Raw genomic sequence first — 20,492 nt, forward strand, 5'->3', positions numbered from 1 at the left:
ACGTAACCTTGATTTTTATAAAAATAAATTCGGACTGCTGATCACTTAGCATTATGAGTTATGTGACCGGCTGCGGACATTTCAGACACTTCGTATATTTTATTTTGAGTCTTTTGAGTCTTCGCTCTATATTCGCTCTCTTCAACATACCTCAGACATTATAGAGTAAATCTAAGGTCGTAAACAAACAATACAGTTATTACGTATATATTTTTGAGTTCTTTTAAGTAAAAGGTTTCAATTTGTCTCGAGTATTTTTTACAAAGTTTATATATCTACAGAGATCTACGGACTTCAAGCAATTGGTGACTTTGAACGGCAATATGTAAAGTATAACGAAACCAAAAAACACAAATAAATTTACACTACCTCCCTGACGGGCTTATCTGTTCAGGTCGGTTCTGCCACACAGATATTTGAAGCCATTTTTCATGTATTCTATCGAGTGTTTTGATTGGCCATTTTATTTCGTCTACGTCATAGGTCAGTTCTGCCATGGAGGTCCGTTTCACCACGGCACACACGTCACGAGTCGGTACGACGGAACGAATCCGTCGGAACACGAAGGTGACGTCATTTTCGGGATGTCGTTTTGAGTCTCGCGAAATAGCCTCTGCCGTTCCTCTGCCGTAAAAAGTAAACACCTTCGAGTTCCAAGTCTCTGAACAGTTCTTCGATGACAAACCAAAAAAAAAACAAAATAACTTTTAAAATACACACTTAAATACCTATAACCAAAGCTCGATCAATATTATTCCATAGAAGGTGAGTTGAACTAAGTAAGTTGAAACATTCTTTCATAATTTTGTAAAAGTAAAGCTTCAATTTTAAATTAAAGATTGCATAATAAACTAAGAACATTGCGGTGTCGACTGCGGTGTCAGTATTACCACTAAATTTACGATTTGTGTCCACATTCATACTAAGCTAATTCTTTTTCTTATGTTAATGAAGATGAAAAAATTACACGATGTGATAAAATCGATGTCAAAGTAGCTCATGCAATTTGGTATACAAAACAAAATAATTTCAATCTTATCGGATTTATCGGCATATCCTGGTCTCCTTAAGAGTATATCTTAGAGGGGTTAAAAATTACATCTGCAAATGGTAAGACCTTGTTAATGGCGGTCCCATCCCTAATTAAATAGAGACTTTAATAAAAGAGTTTATCAGTTGAATTTATACTGTCAAGTGTTATCCTCTATAAGAAAGTTATTTTTTAAGGGTGTTGCTAAACCCCGAAACACCGAAACACCGAAACAGTACCAAAACGAAACACCAGTGTACAAATACTTTTCAATATAATAGTTAAAAGTAGTAGATCAATGAATCTTTTGATTTTGAGAGCAACTGACATCATTTAAGACCAGTTTACAATGTTTTAAGAATCGTATATCTGGAAAGTTTTATGCCATCACTCTGTACTGTCATAATCCGATAATTGGGATTAAAACGTGACTGATACCTAAATAGAGCAACGTGACAGAGTGACCGTGACCTATTCCATAGATTAATTACTTTAAAAAAACTAAACTGATGAGGGTCCTCGCTGTAAGAAAAATGAGCAGTTAATTTTGTTCTTGGGCTAACACAACATCATCAGATGGACCCAAGAAACATGTAAATAAGTTCTTACGCGCCGAACATGGAAGCATGATATAGTTTACAAAGCATACAAAATAGTTTATTGATGTACCTTTGAGTTGGTACCAAAAGTTGATGCCAAACATTCGTCCTCACTGAGGGTATTGTCGTGATCATTGTCCTGTGAGAATATATATGATCTTACTTGTATGCAATTAACATATAACCATAATACCATTTGCCTTCAAAATACTGTAAAAAGGATGCGAGATCGAGATATTGTCAGATATTTGCTTACCTTTAATGACCTGGCAATTGCAATTGCCAGGGCATCATCTTCGGTGCTCTGCTGGAACGCAGAGTAGTCGACTTTAGCTGTACGTACAGTAGCTCATAGTTATAATACACTAAATTATATGCTTTAAACTTTATAAAGATGCAATAAATACGGCCGGCACAGTAGAAACGAAAAGTATGAACACGCTATAAGAAGTAGTGAATAGCGGTATCCAATAGCTTGATATCCACGGGTGGTTTGACAATTTCGGACGTCCCATCCCTCCCCGTGTTTTCGTCTTTGGATTGATCGAGCGACCGCCAACAGAGTAACTTGTGCATCATATCCTTTACCACCAGCAATATAAAGCCAGGCTCCCGTATGGCCGCCCGCAATGTGTGCAAGGTGATGACATAAAACTTTCCAGATATACGATTCTTAAAACATTGTAAACTGGTCTTAAATGATGTCAGTTGCTCTCAAAATCAAAAGATTCATTGATCTACTACTTTTAACTATTATATTGAAAAGTATTTGTACACTGGTGTTTCGTTTTGGTACTGTTTCGGTGTTTCGGTGTTTCGGGGTTTAGCAACACCCATTTTTTAAACACTTACGGTAGCTTTTAGGGTATTCATGAAGTGCTTGCTCAATATTTTTGAGGATATTTACAAGCCCCCCATCAATTATTTAATTTGCTGTCCCTACATCGATTGGTAATTGATGTTAATCGATTGATGATTGATCATATTAACAATATTCCATATTGATAGACCTAATACATGATGACATTTTATACCTACACTTCAAGAATTCTTTTTGGTAGCTTTTATTTTTATGTTAATGTACTCTATTGTCTTGGTAATCCAAGGAGTTTTAACATTTGAATATGAAAAGTTATTTCAAAAAGGGTTGTGGTAGTTTGGGTATGAAACATCATTCAATTAAATATTGATTTTTCAATCAATAAATGAATGTCAACTAATTAATATCGATGGACCGGAATTAATTGAAAATCACATTGCACATAATTGTATTGATTGTTCTTCTATTAATTATTGATAAGGTCATAAAGTAAATGGGGCATGGGATAAAAAACAGGGGGTGGGTCACACAATTTTGATTTTTTCAAATAAGTTGGGCTGTCTATTAACTGTATAGTATGGGAGGGTCATTTTCCATTTTCTGCATGGAAACTTATGGCACAATCATTTTTCGACCTCATTTTACAATGAGTCAGCAAAAAAAGAGCTCCTTCAAATCCAGCTTTACCACCCTCCCTCTTTACTTTGACCAATTCTTAAATTATTATTTATTGATATCAATCAATAAATTTGATGTTATTAAATTTAGATTTAATTAATTTGGCATCAACTTAAACTTTTAATAGGGAAAAATGCAAGACATCTTTGCCGTTCTCTCGCTACCAGTAATCCTTCTTTTTGCACTGCTTGGGTTTATTGCTTTGGTTTACCTCTATGGTGTGTCTGGTTATTGGATTATGAAGAAAATGAAAGTGCCAGGTGCCAAACCACTACCATATGTCGGCAACCTACGAGATCTGGCCAAAGCTGGTGGTGTCCATCTTGGAATTTTGAAGTACTATAAAAAATATGGCAAGATATTTAGTATATGTTTTGGTCGACAAACATCTATTGTCATTGCTGACCCAGAGATGATTAAGCAAATCATGGTGAAAGATTTCCACAACTTTACTGACCGGTATAATGAATTTCCACCTGCTAAACGTCAAAAGGGAATGTTTAATGCAAAGTATGAAGATTGGAAAAGAATTCGCTCAACTTTGACACCAGTGTTTACATCTGGTAAACTGAAAATGATGGTGCCTCTGATAGAGAATTCATGTAACACCCTTGTTGATAAAATCAAAGATGTTGCAGATACAGGTAAGGGAAATTCCTAGTTATTATGTCAGGGCTTTATGTTAGGGTTAATTACTAACATTATATTTCCCTGTAAAGAATGTCAAGGGAAAAATTGTCCGATTAATCGCTTGAGCAGAAAAAGCATAAGTGTACTTAGTTTCTCATCATGCTTTGTACTAGAGATTTGTGCTTGTGCACATTGGCTATTCTCTATCATAGTCCCCTTGTAGTAGTCAGAATGCAGCTCAATTTGGAATTCTACTTTTATCAATCTGAAAAATTTGATCCTAAACTCCTTTTTCCAATTAATCAAATATCTTGTAATGTCACTTTAGTGTGATATAGGTCTATTCTCAGACCTTAGTTAGTCAATTAAATGACATCATAGTAGCACTATTAAGCCCCAGGCCTCAACTGACCTCTTAACCAGCCAATGTATACAAACTGAGGGAAAGCATAAATACTTTATTGCCGACAATAATTCCATTAATGCATTGTTCTCTCTCCTTTTTGAGTAGCGAGCATAGTTCAGTTAGCTAGTATGCAGCTTTCTGATCTACAGTTTGATCCTCAGGATCTCCATGTCTCTTTTGCCTTCTGTGTAGCTTTAGCTTTAAATACAGTACACGTAGCTGCAATAAGAAGCACTAATAGTCTGAGGGGGTAAAGGGTGCATCTTCAAGCACTTTATTCATGAGCCCCAGGATCAGGAGAATAATGCAACCATTCCGGTTGTAGTATTTGGAGCCCTATACAGGGAGTGATGGTTGAAAGATACATATTATATTTATTTTATTAGGAAATAGTGTGGACATGTTCTCCTGGTTTGGCCAGATGACTCTAGAGGTGATTCTGTCCACGGCTTTTGGGATTCAATCTCCCATCCAGTCCAACCCAGACAATGAATTTATAGCCAGATCCCGTGAGGCATTCAAAGCTCCACTCTTTCTCAGGGTTATACAGATGTTGCCATTCAAAAATATTATGATCAAAATATTTCGCCTGATGACAGGAAATTTAAGCTACTTTAGAACAGTTGCCGAGGAAATATTGAGATCCAGAAAAGCACAAGACATACAGGGAACAAGAGATCTGGTGGATATAATGTTGTCAGCAAAAAACCTTGATGGAAGTAGAAGGCTTGATGACGATGAAATAGCTTCTCAGTCAGTAGTGTTTCTCCTTGCTGGACACGAGACATCAAGCAATACTCTTTCCATGACAGCGTACTATCTGGCGCTGAACCCAGAAATCCAGGAGCGCTTACGATATGAGATTCTTATTGCTCAGCAAACCAACCCTGGCAAAGCTGTCTATGACTTGATTCCTGACTTGGAATACCTTGAATGTGTCATCAATGAAGTACAACGCCTCAGTCCTCCAGCCCACATGGTTAACAGAAAATGCAGTAATGAGTATACCATTAATGGCATAACCATCCCTGCAGGAATGCAAGTAGTATTTCCCATATACAGTCTTCACCATGACCCAGAAGCCTGGCCTGAACCTGAAAAGTTTGACCCTGAGCGATTCCGTGGCCCTGCCAAGGCATCCAGACACCCATTCCAGTTCTTGCCATTTGGTGAAGGGCCTCGAAACTGTATCGGTAAGCGATTTGCTCTGCTGGAAGTCAAGATCACCTTGGTAAACATCTTGACAAAGTACAGGTTTGTGCGCTGTCCTGAGACACAGGTTCCACTCAAGATGATACCAGGTATCACACTGATTCCAAAAGATGGTGTCTTCTTGAGGACTGAGTCCTGTACTAACACTTAATCTGTACAGACAGTACCCTAATATACACGTGTTAGATTGCAAAGTCTGATTTAATTAATGGCTATATCTAGGTTATCTTTTCAAAATATTTTTCAAAAAAAATGTCTCCACTGCCAATACCAATTTTGTAATATTTTTCCACTTTTATGCATTAACAAGAATTTTTTGCTGCCAAATATAATTAAATTGAAAAAATCTGATTCTAGTTAATGAATCTAATTGCTAAGCTTTATATTAATACTTAATTATGATATATTACACTATGTCTGAGAAATAAGTGCATTATTTAAACACAGCTTTCAATCTGTTATTGACTAAATGTAGCACATATTAAACTTTTTTTATTCTGTCAGTCATAATCACATGAAAAATTATTCTCCTGGATGTTTGAGAAATAGTATAACAATATTCATGTCCGCTTTGCATATCTTTATTTGCTTTAACTCTTATTATAAATGCTCAGCCATAAAGTACACACCATCCACTAATGTTTGTACTGTACTGTAGGAACTAATGACAGCCGCAACAACTTACTACTTACTGTAATTAAGTTAGTACTTGAGGCAATGTATGTTATATATTTTATATACACGTATGGTATGTGTTTATTTGATTTGCTGTATCTGTATAGCAAAAATTTTGTTTGAATAAAGAATTTCCAAACTTTATATAGCAACTGGTAATGTTTTTACATCAGATCTTTATGAACATGACTTTTTCTCTTATTTTTTCTTGTGATATCTAAAATTACTCATTATCTACCCTTCCTACTCCAGGACTTAAAATAACGGTTGCAGTTTGTTTGAATAAAGAATTTCCAAACTTTATATAACAACTGGTTTTATGTTTTTACATCAGATCTTTATGAACATGACTTTTTCTCTTATTTTTTCTTGTGATATCTAAAATTACTCGTTATCTACCCTCCCTACTCCAGGGCTTAAAATAACAGTTGTCATTGAACACTATGACCATTGAGAATTGGAACTTTTGCAGTCAAAACTTTGCCTTGATCGACAGTCATTTTGACTTAGTAGTATTATTGAGCCAGAAACAAGGTAACGATGACAAAGCTAAAAATAATACATGACTTCTATAACATAACTACATTTACTCTTGAAAGCTTTTCTAAGAAACAAAGTTTGCTCATTAAGGAGGTACAGATATGACTATGAGCTTAGGTTTTTGCTGCTTTCGAAAACCTACTCCATCCTACTCTGGTTAAAGTTTATTTCAAGTGAAGACCATTTTGTTCAAGAGGTTTTTCTGCAAAGAAACATATTTAGCAATTACTTTCAAGTTGAAAACTACCTATTAAATTTAATTTACTTACAGCATGACATGCCGTAGCGGGGCCACCCAACAAAAATTCAATAAGTAATATATACAGTATGAGTGGCGGTGTTGTATCCAATATACAAACTCGAGGCATACTCGAGACGTAGCTGAGAGTTTGTATATTGGATACAACACAAACACGAATACTGTAGATTACTTATCAAACGTCTAGGCTAGTTCCTTTGTGTTTCGCTAACATTTTCAAGATAAAAATCCATCTTAAAGTTTATGCAAATGAACAGGATTCTGTATCTGATTTACAAAACTCTTCACGGTCATGATTTCTGTTGTGTTTTCCTCATGAATTATTAATGAGTTTAATAATTGTTTTTACCAATGCTGATGAATCCAGTATTAGCCAGCAAAGGGACCAAAATAGGTATCAGCTAGGGAAATTCCTTGCAATTTATTTGTTTTGGTTTTTTGCAAAGAATACGAAATAATTTTAAATATTTGCAGTCATGCTTAGTGAGTTCATGTGCAAATGCACAATCTTTGCTGTCTGATTGGCTAACTAGCAAAAAAAGATAAGTACTATGTGGCCATTAGTACGGTGCATCACACTGTAATACTTACTTTTCGAAATGTATCTGCCATTTTGAAGGTCAATCCATTGACCAGAGCTAGGTCTTGTACCTGTGAAGAAGTGTGACATGTTTTAATATCATTTGTCATGAAATCATAGGGTGGTGTAGCAGTACATCTATTGACTCTCAAGTTGGTTTCTTGGCCTCATTATCACCTTAATTATTTAATTAGAGTTTGCCAGGGCCTAAAGTTTTAGGTTGCTTTGCAGTCCTTGCATTTTCATGTTTCTGCCACCTTTTTCAGAATCATCAAGTGGTTCGAATCGAAAACAAAAAACAAAACAAAAAACATGGAAAATGCTGTTTATTGTTAGCTCTTGTTATTACCTTTGTAAAAGAGCCATGTTGTGATCTCCAGTCTAGAATCATCCCTGCACGTTTTTTCCCAATGCCCTCTAACTGAATCAGGTCTTTTACATCTCCATTATTAAGGACTGATAACAATTCTGAATCTAAAGAAGAAATTGCTGTTAAATTAATGTAAGAAATAAATGTAGAAAAATTAATGTAAAAAAAGTCAAAATGTGAATGGTCAGCTTTGCTTTGGCTTAGGGCGAGGTGTTGTCTTCTCATCAATTGAAGGCTTTGGTGCAAAAGGGCGCATGGTTTGAGCTCTTTGTACTAGTAACAATGTGAGTTGAGTTTGTTTGATGTGTTGGTCTATGCTATGAGGGTTTTGCCACCCAGTTCCTCCCTCAACAATAAATCTAAATTCTAATTTGATCTCAGAATCAAGGGCTGATCTTTGTAGTTACAGCAAATTTTGTTTGATCATTCATACCGCATCACGATTTTTTAATGTTACTGGTTTGTGATTCCTTTTGTTAGTGATCATGAAGGGACACCCACACGGTACGAAAGTGCCATGATTTGTAGCAAAGTGATGGTAGCAAATGTGAATGGTAGCAAAAGTGTCGGATACTACTATATTGCTAGTCTATCATTCTGTTTACTCTGACTGTTAACCAAAAAAAGACATCATGGTTTTTTAGAGCTAACAGTCCAAGAATACATTCCTACAACAGACTAGTGATATAAGGTTGCCTGTGGCACTTTTCAAGAAAAATACCCTGCACTATAACCAAGGTGTTCTCCATTTTGATGACAACACTATTAAATCTAAAAAATGAAGGAATAATAATTGGCTCCAGCTCACCATTCTAAATGCCCACAGGTAGCACCTACTCATATCATATTTTACACATTTAGAGGGTTATAAGTAGGACTAAATAATGGTTATTGTTATTTCCCTCTTGAAATAAAGTTATTGTACAAACTGTATTTATGTTTTACCATATGCTTCTTGTAGAGCAGGGTTGATATTTACTGTAAAATTTTCTTCTACCAGTAATGAACTGATTTCATTTGATGCGTTTTGAACCTATTAAGTAAAAAAACCCGGCAAACTATCAGTGGAATCCTGCCTAGAAGCTACTCTATGGGTTGAGAACTTCGAACTGAGGGGAACTAAAAAGGAACAGCAAAGAAAGAAAGTCCTCTTGGGATCCATCCCACTTCCCCTAAAGCTGTTACTGGTATACAAGCTGTTTGAAAGATAAAATTAAAACATATAACAAACTAAATAAATAGATAATCATAACAATGGTTTAAATGAATCTTTAAATGACATTATACTATTATGTAGAAGAATTCCAGCTATAATATACTGTGCAAAGCATGCATACAAGTTATTTAGGTAATCATTTCTGCCCTGACATGGTATCTTATTTAATTATTGTAAAAATTATTTACAAAATTATTTACTGCCTTGCCATGCTGTAATTTTCAAAAGTAATAGTTCAAAAATGGCATCTATATAGTTTACCCTTTGTGATAATGGTACTTTCTTTTTTTTCGAAGTCTTCAGAGATTTTGAGCCATCATTTGATTTGAGAATACTTTGTTGACTAGTAGAGCTTAGGATACTGACATCTTTGAATGGACTGTGCCTTGCTGTCTCCGAACCTTCAGGAAATTCTACATTCAGTTGTAAAATATTTTTTTAAAGGAAATTAATTAATAATTAGCAATTTATTAGATTAGGGTAATCTAGCACCATAAAAACATTGCTAGGTATGAAATTATAATTATAATTTACGGTCATGACGCCCCCAGCCTGTACTACCATGATGCCCCTAGTCTCTATTAACTCTTATTTAATAAGAAGTTTAACGATATTTCATAGTATAAATCCAAGGACGACAAAAAATAACAAAAAGGAAAAAAGTTGACGACAAAATTTCGTAAGTCCGATAAAATATATGTAATTCCAGTTAGTATGCCGTAGTTGCTGTAAGAACGCTTATGCATAAGTTCTGAAACCAAAAAGTTTGACACTGAAAATATACCACAAAAGAAAGAGAGTGCTGGTGAATAAAGTAAGAAAAACATTGCAAAAGAATCAAAACCTTTGACACGACCATTATCTATGCACGAACGAACGAGTTGTTTTCGAACAAACGAGTTGTTTTCAGCAGTTGTAGTTCGCAGACTTGTAACCTAATAGTTCTTTGGCGTAGGAAGTTTTTGACTTATTCGTATTTTTGAAACGTGTGTTTTTGCTAAATATTTTGGTAAATAAATGTGATATGCTGCGTGTCAAGTGGGATCAAAATTCAATTCCAAGAGACAAAGGGAGTTGAGGGGTCTAATATCAATCTTACCTTTCATCATAATATGTGTCAATATGCAATAATACTGATAGTCCCCTATTTCATGCTATGGCTTTATTCTGATTGGGTGTGTTCAGGAAGGAAGTGGTGAGTGGCAGGGGTAAAAGAAAGGAAGAAAGATAATTGCTATTACTTTGAATGAAATGTTCAGTTTTCACCAGTAGTCTTCTTTCTAGTGCTTCCATTCTTTCTTCAAGAATATCTTGCTTGATTCTAAAGGGACTGGAGACGAATCACAGGAAAAAAAGGAAATGACTGGAAATTCTCAGCTTGAATATATAAATGTAATGTTTGCTGTGTGTGGAGGGGATGCACAAAGGATGGTTTCCTAGGGAATTTGGCACTGAGAATGCATGAACCTACCTTAATACACCTGAGGGGATTGCTGTGCTGTTGTATGTACTGGAGCTTGATGAATGATCCTAGGATACATGTATATATTATGCATTAATTACATGTAGTACATGTATACAGACATCTACGGCTGTAGACAATATAAATACTTTATTTAGCATTACAGAATTTTTTTAAATTGAATGTAATATTTGTAATGAACACTGGATGAGAGCCAGTGGATGTTTGAAATTTTTGACCACATGGAAAATATACCACTCAAGGCGAATTTGCTTCCTAGAGCTCTATGCTCGGTTTTTCATCAGGTTCTTAGATTTTTTATATGTAATATTTATTACTTATTGTTGAGTAATATATTTACCTTTGTTCTTACACTTTTGGCAGGTCTCTGTAGAATAAAATATATCAATAAGTTATCAACAGATTGAAACTGTCAGGGTTGAAACGAGTAACAGCCATACGTTTCTCTAGTACAGCATTAATGCGCATTTGCAATTATGGGCATTTGATCATATTCACATGTTAAAGAAGTAGAGAGAATAAGAGAAAAATATCAAATGCCCTTGGCAGGATTCGAACCCACGTCTTCGGTATTCTAGTCCGATGTGTTACTACTATACTATGTCTATTCTTTGCGTACATATTTACGGTGTTCAACTTATCTATAGAGAAAATATCGCTCTGGGATCCTCACGAATACCCTACATTTCATATTCTGGCTGCGTTACCAGCGTGGTTGGTCCTTGTAGTGTAGTGGTTAACACATCGGACTAGAATACCGAAGACGTGGGTTCGAATCCTGCCAAGGGCATTTGATATTTTTCTCTTATTCTCTCTACTTCATTATATACACACCGAACGCATAATTTATTACTACTATACTATGTCTATTCTTTGCGTACATATTTACGGTGTTCAACTTATCTATAGAGAAAATATCGCTCTGGGATCCTCACGAATACCCTACATTTCATATTCTGGCTGCGTTACCAGCGTGGTTGGTCCTTGTAGTGTAGTGGTTAACACATCGGACTAGAATACCGAAGACATGGGTTCGAATCCTGCCAAGGGCATTTGATATTTTTCTCTTATTCTCTCTACTTCATTATATACACACCGAACGCATAATTTATTACTACTTCACATGTTAAAGTTGCGCTTTATAGATGTTAAATATTATTATTAATAATCCTCATGAATATTCAACTTTTTTCCAATCAAATTTCTTTCCAGTTAATCACTTCATCTCGCTTCAAAAATTACCAAACTTATTACCAAATTAAAGACAGATACCTAAAATTTTTGATTTAAAGATTCAGTAAATGTTCTCTGAAAGTCAGGAAAAAAATAATTAAGTGTAAAACTCCTAATTTGCATATTATATGAATTCTCCAGAGCATGGCTGTAGTCATGTTACACATTTCAACCCCTTTTTGAGTTTCTGTTTTCGATAACTTTATCTACATGTAGTAAAATTGATATTTAACAAGCAAATTGGATCGAAATTAATGATTTCAAACAACTTGTTATGTACAGTAATACCTTAATGCTTTTTCTTACCTCACCATCCTCTGGACACATTTTCTGATGAGGTCTTTTAAAGGCTGCACTCTTGTCTGAAATACATTTTGAAATTCTTTCTTTTTAGAATGCAAATTGAAACGTCGTGAGGTATGATACCTCTACGGATTATAACAGCAAGTTGCATGGCACCCACATTTTACCCATACATGTATCTACTGTATTTGCTCTATTTTATATAAGAAAAACCACCATTCAGAAAACTTTATTTATTTAATCTTCTGACACAAAGGCAATGCCCTAAAGGTGTCCCATTATAAAGCAATGGCACCACTTACTGACATTTATGCATGCATGTTGACCTTTCATCATCGTGAAACAGGCCAATTAATGCTATTAAACCAACTGAGCCAACCTGCAGGACATTGGTATGAACCGTTCTAAAATGTACATTGTGAATTAATTAATCTGAAGGCTACTTACCATAAGATTCCCTGATGAATGGCTTATTGACAATAGTTCTTGATTTGGTAGCAAAGTTTAGGGTGTTAAGTGTGTCCGAGTATAAAATTGGTTCAGGAGCAAGATTGGCTATAACACAAGTATGTGCAGAACCACCAAGAGAATCCTATAAAAAAAGGAAGACAAATGAGAGATTGTCAGCTTCACTTGGACTGATTGCATAATTAACATTCTGAGTATCGTTATTCTTTCAAATTTAAATTTCCACATAACGTTTTACCTGAAGAAGTCGAGTAAGCTTGCTGTTTCGGTAGGGTATTCTTGGCTGCAAAGTTCAAAGAAACTGAATTGGTCACTGAATAGGAAAATTAATTGAACACTCAAACATGCATCCATGTCAGCATATTTCCATTTGGTAACTGATATTGGCGGATTGAATCCTAATGTACATTTTATGATTTAAGTAGATTACAGAGCACACAGTAGTAATGAATGTGTCCCCAAAATCAATTTCTTGCTTGCTTGTGTAGTCCCTAAGCTTGCTTCTCTTGTGCTCTACAGCTTCCAGTGTGTTTATATCACAGTACAGAGACAAGCGCAAGTTTTATGTTCCTTAACAAATAGACACCTTTCTGTTCAAACCTGTGCATTATTGAGGGCATCTACAACTTGTCCTAAAGCAAATAATGATCCATTGATTGCTCCACTTTCCTTTAGTCTGGCAATTGAAATTATTTATCCTAATTTAGTATTAATATTCGACTAACAACAATATTATGACCAATCTTGTAAATATAATTTGGATAGTGAAATTGGAAATATAATATTATAATAATTGGAAAAATTATAATATTTCCTGCTTTTATATTCATGACATAAGACGTGGCAGAAGAAAAAAATAGGATCAGAAAAATTCCTGATTACAATGTAAATTAGTAAATAAATCTTCATTTTCCTTTTCCCCATTTCATACGTATTTTCTGTATAATTTTTGTCATTTTTGAATTCCTTCACTGACATACATTTTATTTAATTTGAAAGCCAGTTTTGTTAGATAACGTTATTATAGGTCAATCCCCCATTGTATTCATTTGGTATTTAGATGGCTATAATAAATGTATGTCATACCTTACACCTTCATTGCCTGTTCTTCTGTTGTCTTCAGAACCAGCCAAGTCAATTAGATACATTTTTCCAGTTAACCTCCTAAATGGTGGTATGGTTTGCTCCCTCTGAACCTTATTAAGTAAATAATACATTAACATATACAAAACCCGAAAAAGTACCAAACCTGTTGACCTTGCGTTGGCTGAACATCGGTCAACACATGGCGGATAGTTGGCCAACACTCGGTCAACACATGGACGATAGTCGGGTGACTGTCAATTTCATTAATAGTTGGGCGATAGTCAACCGACAGGTGTAGGCTGGTCATGAAGTACACTATTACCTACTCATAGTTTAAGAAAAACCTTCAAATCCAGGAAGATATGATGCAGAGTATAGAAAATATACCAAAAACCCCAGAGGGGTGATCAGGAGAATGCATTACGTGTACCATAACGTATCTTTTTTTGTACCTGAGTCTTTATTCATTTACCAACCTTTATCAATAGAATAGAGTGACTTCTACTTGAGTGAGGATTTAGTTTTGTCGAAGCAGTTTTTCTTTAAGAAAACAAAAATTAAGAAACCTTTAATTAATAGTCTTTTTTTAAAAAATTCATTTGCATTTCATTCCACTAATATTAATTATGCTTGGGATGCAAGCACATGACTCAAAATTCATAAGATACTGTAAAATTCATTGGCTGACAAGTGCATCAACCTCCTAATTAGCATTAACTTAAAACTTGAATATCTCTTGAATCGAGAATGCTAACAAGAAATTAAAAAAGCCAGATTTCTTCTTAAAATGCACCCCAAGAATTAAACACTGTTCTCAGTATAGTCTGGTGTACATCCAGCCTATTTATTTTTGGGGCTTAAAACTTGCTTTCCAACAACCCAACAGTGTTAATAATAATAAAATTATTAATTTTCAAAATGTATTTTTTGGATCTTTTTCAAATATAAATGTACTTAATGACTGCATTATATTATGGAATCTCTGTGACAAATTACTATTTCAAAAAAGGTTGCATTTAGTGCTTGAAATAAGCAAACTAGCAAAGTTCCAGTGCCAGTGCTTGTCTTGAGTTTGCTTGTTGAAAAAAAAAATACTCAGCAAACATTTGCTACTAAATATTTCCCGGATCTGACCAATTTTTTTCATTCAGAAACAGACTGACATTCAAATGTTTGCTAGTGGATAAAAAGGTTGAATTCAACCCCTTGGTTGTCAGAGACAAATGCGACTATCAGTTAGCAATAAAAGATAAGTCATTAAAAGATCTAGTAGTACTAGATGGAATGACTTATGTTTTGGCTCTTCATTCTCATCACAAACATGGAACTTGATGTTGAAATGTTCAATGTTGTTTTTAGTCATGATCAATAAAACAATTTTAAAGGCCTCATTTGATTTAAATCAATAGAGGCCTTTAAAATTGTTTTATCAATTGTGTTATAACCATCCCTTTCTAATCACCTAGTAATAATGTCTCCCACAACCTTTTTTGAAATAGTTGTACTGTACACAGCCTTGCCATACAGTAGCTGCTGTGAAGTTGGTTTGAAATATATTTCCATCTATTTCATTTACATGTACATTTTAGAATACATTCATATTTTTAATCACCTATTTTGAGCAGCAACTTGAAATTTTTCATCAAATTCTTTGTAGCTTGTGATTACATTCTAGGATAACAGTCACAGACAAAAATTAGTTAAGTTTTCAGATTGTTACTCTAGCCTGCTATTGTTGCCCAGGATATAATTAGCCATTTGCACTAGTACATTACAGTACAGGTATGTCAAATGACTCAACCATCTTGAACATATTCAACACATTCAATCTAAAAATATCATAACAATTTAACCAAAAATTAGGGAGTATGGTCACATGACCTCTCAATGCAAATGCCATTTTTAGCATAAGGAAAATCCTTTGCATACTGTGCAGAAGAGAGGCATCTTCCACTTCTCCTCTGATAACTTAGTGACTCTCCGTTGTTAACTTTTTCTTTTATTTCGCTCCCTCTCTTTTGGCTCAAGCTATTAAAAGCTTTGCATTTTATGCAAAACAAGTTCACTCACGAGAGTGAAAGTTTGAATATTAATCATCATTGCATGTAGTAAGCTGTTTGTATTAATCAAAATTGCGTCAATAAACAGTGGCTTATATTGAAAATGATGCCAACTGTGGAGTCCTAGGCAGGGTGAATTTTTTTTTCTGCTTTGAAAAAGCAGAGTTTGTTTTGAAAGGTAACTTATCTTAATCAAAACGCCAGCCAAACCTTGGGACTTAGCTTTCATTCTCACCAGTCCATTACCCAAAATGCACACAGAATATAGTTATTATATAATATTTACTTGGTTGGATCAGAATTTCTGCTTATGGCTGTATATAATATATAGTTACTTAATATGCATAATTTAACTTACCTCTGTTAAGGTGGGAATAAATATGTTGCCATTATTATCCTGTCTTATTGGAAGATCTTGCTTCTTTGTGTCAAGTAAATCATTAACCTTGGTTGAGAAGAAAGAATTCAAATGAAATAGTAACATTGACCTATTCAGCTTATGACATGTGTAGTGTTTTCCTATTCCAGTCAATGCAAGTCATCATGCCATTAAATAATTATTCTTTATTTGAGTGGCATTCATTGTTCTTAAGCATTTCTGTTAAACAAAGAAAAGCACTCATAGAAATGAAACATGGTCATAAATGGAAAAGCAGAATTGTTATGTCATTGTCACCATCAGTGAAAAAGTGGGATCTCGATAGGCATTTTGTCCATTTATGGAGTGCTAAAGGGTAAGTTTAAATCAGCATTATCGTGAAGAGTTGAAAGTAAAGGGATTTTAGTACCAAAAGTTCATACACTGATGAGAAATTCTTGCATGATAATCCTGTAAGCTCATAAATAGACTAACAGCAGTACCTATTTTGACATTTTTTCAAATGGCTTTGGAGAATGCTAACATTTTTGGCAGAAGGACAAATGGCTTGAAAAATATATAAACATGAGGTAAGCCATGATACTTGCCAATTTTTTCTGGAATTTTCCATGATGCATTGTGATACAGATTTTAAAATTAAGAAGTGACAAAATATCTCCAAGAAAACAGCCATTGCTTGCCATGTAAAAAGAATTGATGCCAAAGAAACCACAGCAGCTGCTGTAAAAATCAAGGACTAGGTCCATTTAATTTACTCACTTGTGTGAGGGTATTTTTGAGTATTGAAAGAAAACCAATCTGATGAAAATAAAGGATTGACATTTTTCTCCAGGTTTTGTTATTTAAAAAGGTTTTGTTTTGTATCAAATTACTGCAATTTTCAGTAGTCAGCCAGTCAAAATAGTGAAAGGTAACAACTGATTATGTTTAATTGATGGCAGTGAAAAATCGGATTTCAGCGTGCAGCTTGCAGACACAGAGTTTGCATGTTTATGAAAATTGCAGTAATTAAAGTAGCTGAAAGGGCAGTGCAGTGCTAAGGATGAAAAAGCTACTCATGTACACACACTGCCAGCCCCTCTCTCTTCCGTCATTTATTTTGTCTTTGTTTCCCCCTTCAAAATTCCAAAAAAGAAAAAGATTACTGGCCATGGTGATCAGGCCATTCCTGACAAACATTCAATGCAATCTATATTTATAAATATTTTATACCTTTTCTTGGTAAATCTCTAGATAAGAGAATTGTGTTTCAAATGTCCATTCTGTTGACTTCTGTTTTTCTGCATCAATTGCGATGAAAACATCTGATAAACACTGAGGAATTACTCCTAAAGTTGAAAAAATAAAATTATACAACACAACATTTTATTATTTTCTTGTGAATGATAAAATTTATGAAATAATAATACAGTATATTGCTACCCGCAGGAGCAATTCAGATAAGTTAAAATTTTACAAAAATACAGTTTTCAATCCAGATAAGAAAGATAAATAGCTAAGAAGAAGAAGAGAAAAATACTAATGATGAAAAGTGGCAAATGTTTAAATTAATCTAGATATAAATTAGGTATGAAATTAAATATTTTACTAAACAAAGGCTCTTCTCTAGTGTATTGGAAGACAGTTGGTTATAAACAAGTTAATTAATGTTCAAATGCTGAAAGAGTTCAAGAATTTGCGAAAAAATCAATATACTACTTTTGTGTCATCTTATACCTCTATCTAAAACATTTAAATTACAAAATACCTGGTTGCTGATGTGTACCAAGCATTGTATGTGTTTTTCCTGCAAAAAACATTACAAAAAATTGAAGTTTCAGGAAAGTGATTTTTTTTATTCATGTCATTGGCAATAATTTATAAGGAGCAGGCATAGTCCATGCCATTTGGTTAGTGTGCAGCCTTTGGAGCCAGAGATCCACCCTGAGGATGATTCTCAGGATCTCCACATCTGTTTTGACCTCTCTAATCCTTTTAGATTATAGCTTTGAGTCCATTTATATGGAGGAAAGTTGTCCTGGGTAGAAGGGATACCCTCTTTGCTAAGCAACCCTGGGCAAGCCAATTTTTCACTGATTCCTTTGTAAATTCATGTTGCGTCAGCCATTGACATGAGACATTTTCCTTTTCTCGGCTAGAAGAGACACCCTACTGGTGAGAAATGCTCTTTGCAAAAGGTGAACCTCTGGTACCTGGGACTACTTTTCTCTGTGTAAACAATTCAAATCACCCAACCGAGACAAATACTGAGACAACTCTTTTCGTTGAGCATGTGCATCTGTATAATTAATAGTACCCAGGTCATCCCTCTGAAGGAAGATGACAGACCAAGAGGTCCAAATATTTTTTTCATATGAATGCTTGGTATGTTTGGCTCAGCCAGGAGGGTGTCCCTCTGTCTCTTAATAAAGCACTAATGGAGTTGGGGGAGGGGAAGGAAAACTCACATTAAATATGGCACCTTTATTCCTCCCTTTCATCCTTATACAAAGCAGGCCCTCATGCATCCACATATCCATTCACCAAAATCCATCCATCCATCCCTCCCACAGTTCATTCCCACAAATTCAGACCGCCATTGTTATTTGCATTTATTCATTATTTCTTTCTTTCAGCCAGTTTTAGCCACGTTTTCTCGTCTATTTAACTTTTCTTACCAGCTCCTGTTGGTCCATAAGCAAACACACTTGCGTTTTCTCCTTGAAGGACGTACTGCAGAACTGGTTTGATTGAGAAGTGGTAAATCTCTTTCTGCGAACTGTATTCTCCGAAAAAGCCGTCAAACCTTAAAGAAATGTATGAAGTTAGTTAATTGAGCAGGAAAGAATAAGCTTGGTACTTTGTTCACAAAGATGAAAAACTATTTGCAATCTAAAATACTAACTGATATTGCAGAACATTTCCATTCCTCCAATTCCAGACTTCGAGAGTCTTTGAGTCAATCGGGCGAACACACTTCGAAGGCGCGTCCTTGTAGTTTGGAAGAGAACTTGTGTACTCCGATCTTTCTGGTCTCAAACGAGCGATCACTCGAACTTTGCTCTTTTTAGGCTTCTGAGGAGCCATTTTGATGGAAATTGAAAGATCTAAACCCCCGAAAAAACAAAGATTCGAGGTTAAATATAAAAATATTCCAAAACGTCTTGCGAGACAACTCAATATAATGAAATTTTACCTTTCGATCCAACAACTTTGAAAACTCTTAACCTAGATGTTGAGTTAGGACTTTCAGTTTTTGAATTTTGGTCTTAGATAAAAAATAAATGATGTTTCTAAAGGGCTTTTCTGAGAAAGCAAGCCATAACCAACAAAATAGCCGCGTGTGCAAAAACTGATAAGAAACACGCCAGGGAAGAACGCGGTGATATTCAAATTTGATTGACATCTGGTAATCCAGCGAATCAAGTGTGGTAATTTCTTTACGTCACTTCCGCTCTCTTTAGGGGCAACTATTTGTATTATTTTGAAATTCTCTTTCCTGTCCAAATAAAAGATTAATAGATTAATTAGTACAAGAACAAGAAAAATTTTTAAAAAAAGTATGAAATTTTTCAAAGTAAAATTACTAAAAATTCCCACCCTCTTCATCACCTAGCCAGTTGTGACTGAAGCAAGCTAAAAGGTAGGGAAAATCTAGACTTTAGACCCAGTGAGATATTTCAATTCCTTAAATTTAGATACAAAATAAGCTCCTTGGGTTCCATTTTGAAGAAAAGTGGATATTGGCACAACCTCCCACTGATTTAACCGACTACGTATAGCCTCGTGTTCACGTGGAAACAAGCGTTTTCTACTATTATCTATGAGGGGCTAGCTATAGTGAGTCGCTTAGTACGAGAAAAGGAGAGAGACTTTTTTATTGTGACCATGGCCATGATTTTATTTATTTTTATTTTATTTATTGCCCTATTTTACCATGACGTCACATCAAAACTGAATCTCGTTTAAACGCAAAGGATCATGGTCAAATCAACGCAAATACACCGAAAATGGTTCTAAAACCCGTATCAATCCACGAAGTACATATTAACACATATTAAATCTGAAAACCAGGCCACTTTGAAATCCCAAGTATAAATATGTTATTGGGCCTTACATGCAAATCTTATTGAAAAACAAAATTTTAGTGCGCAGCGCGAAAATACCCTGTTCGCAGAATATGGAAAACCGTAGTAACTGGAAGTCACAAGAAAGTGATGAAAGATGATCAACAATAGCGATGAATAATCAAATAAACAAGGGCTAACCAAAATTACAGCACGAACTGTCCTCATTTCAGACTCGAGATTGAAAGCCTTAAAATGTTTCAATGCAAATGAAATTTTGACATTATGTTGCATGCCTATATTAACTCAATGTAGACTGAGAAACATTGAAAAAAAATCCATCAAGTAGTTCATAACACGTTATACCATTTATATATAACAAAATAGTTCCAAAATACGTCTGACACCGAACTTTATGT

General features: G+C 34.8%; 2 protein-coding genes across 3 annotated transcripts; one reads left to right on the forward strand and one right to left on the reverse strand.

The window, feature by feature from the left end:
- Positions 1-575: 575 nt before the first annotated feature.
- LOC116297188 (cytochrome P450 3A29) lies at positions 576-6,194 on the forward strand. Of its 2 annotated transcripts, none has more exons than XM_089026785.1 (3): positions 576-779; positions 3,255-3,771; positions 4,550-6,194. In XM_089026785.1, the coding sequence occupies exons 2-3, from the start codon at positions 3,261-3,263 to the stop codon at positions 5,524-5,526; spliced, it is 1,488 nt and encodes a 495-aa protein (XP_088882911.1). In that variant the 5' UTR covers positions 576-779; positions 3,255-3,260; the 3' UTR covers positions 5,527-6,194. The 2 variants fall into 2 exon arrangements, with proteins under 2 accessions (XP_088882911.1, XP_031561226.1); XM_031705366.2 differs by having other exon boundaries at positions 576-765.
- A 155-nt stretch (positions 6,195-6,349) lies between these two features.
- On the reverse strand, positions 6,350-19,344 carry LOC116297187 (kinesin-like protein KIF22-A). Its single transcript, XM_031705365.2, has 21 exons — positions 19,203-19,344; positions 18,912-19,113; positions 18,685-18,812; positions 17,775-17,813; positions 17,240-17,355; positions 16,007-16,093; positions 15,201-15,259; positions 14,065-14,128; positions 13,589-13,698; positions 13,103-13,178; positions 12,741-12,785; positions 12,482-12,626; positions 12,038-12,093; positions 10,839-10,865; positions 10,487-10,545; positions 10,257-10,345; positions 9,277-9,428; positions 8,745-8,832; positions 7,779-7,903; positions 7,441-7,500; positions 6,350-6,792 (listed from the first exon to the last, which is right to left on the reverse strand). The coding sequence occupies exons 2-21, from the start codon at positions 19,091-19,093 to the stop codon at positions 6,760-6,762; spliced, it is 1,740 nt and encodes a 579-aa protein (XP_031561225.2). The 5' UTR covers positions 19,094-19,113; positions 19,203-19,344; the 3' UTR covers positions 6,350-6,759.
- Positions 19,345-20,492: the final 1,148 nt, after the last annotated feature.

The sequence above is a fragment of the Actinia tenebrosa genome, unplaced genomic scaffold (assembly GCF_029948245.1).
Source record: "Actinia tenebrosa isolate PJP-AT-01 unplaced genomic scaffold, QUT_ActTen_1.0 PGA_scaffold10__47_contigs__length_13832649, whole genome shotgun sequence".
Lineage (NCBI taxonomy): Eukaryota > Metazoa > Cnidaria > Anthozoa > Actiniaria > Actiniidae > Actinia > Actinia tenebrosa.

Bases quoted from the DNA above. Each gene is read 5' to 3' on its own strand.
- LOC116297188 (XM_089026785.1), top strand. From the start codon at position 3,261: ATGCAAGACATCTTTGCCGTTCTCTCGCTACCAGTAATCCTTCTTTTT. The intron at 3,772-4,549 runs GTAAGGGAAATT...TTATTTTATTAG, and splicing joins CAAAGATGTTGCAGATACAG to GAAATAGTGTGGACATGTTC.
- LOC116297187 (XM_031705365.2), bottom strand. From the start codon at position 19,093: ATGGCTCCTCAGAAGCCTAAAAAGAGCAAAGTTCGAGTGATCGCTCGT. The intron at 10,346-10,486 runs GTAGGTTCATGC...ATTCGTCTCCAG, and splicing joins ATCCCCTCAGGTGTATTAAG to TCCCTTTAGAATCAAGCAAG. The intron at 6,793-7,440 runs GTAAGTATTACA...GTTTCTTTGCAG, and splicing joins TGGCAGATACATTTCGAAAA to AAAAACCTCTTGAACAAAAT.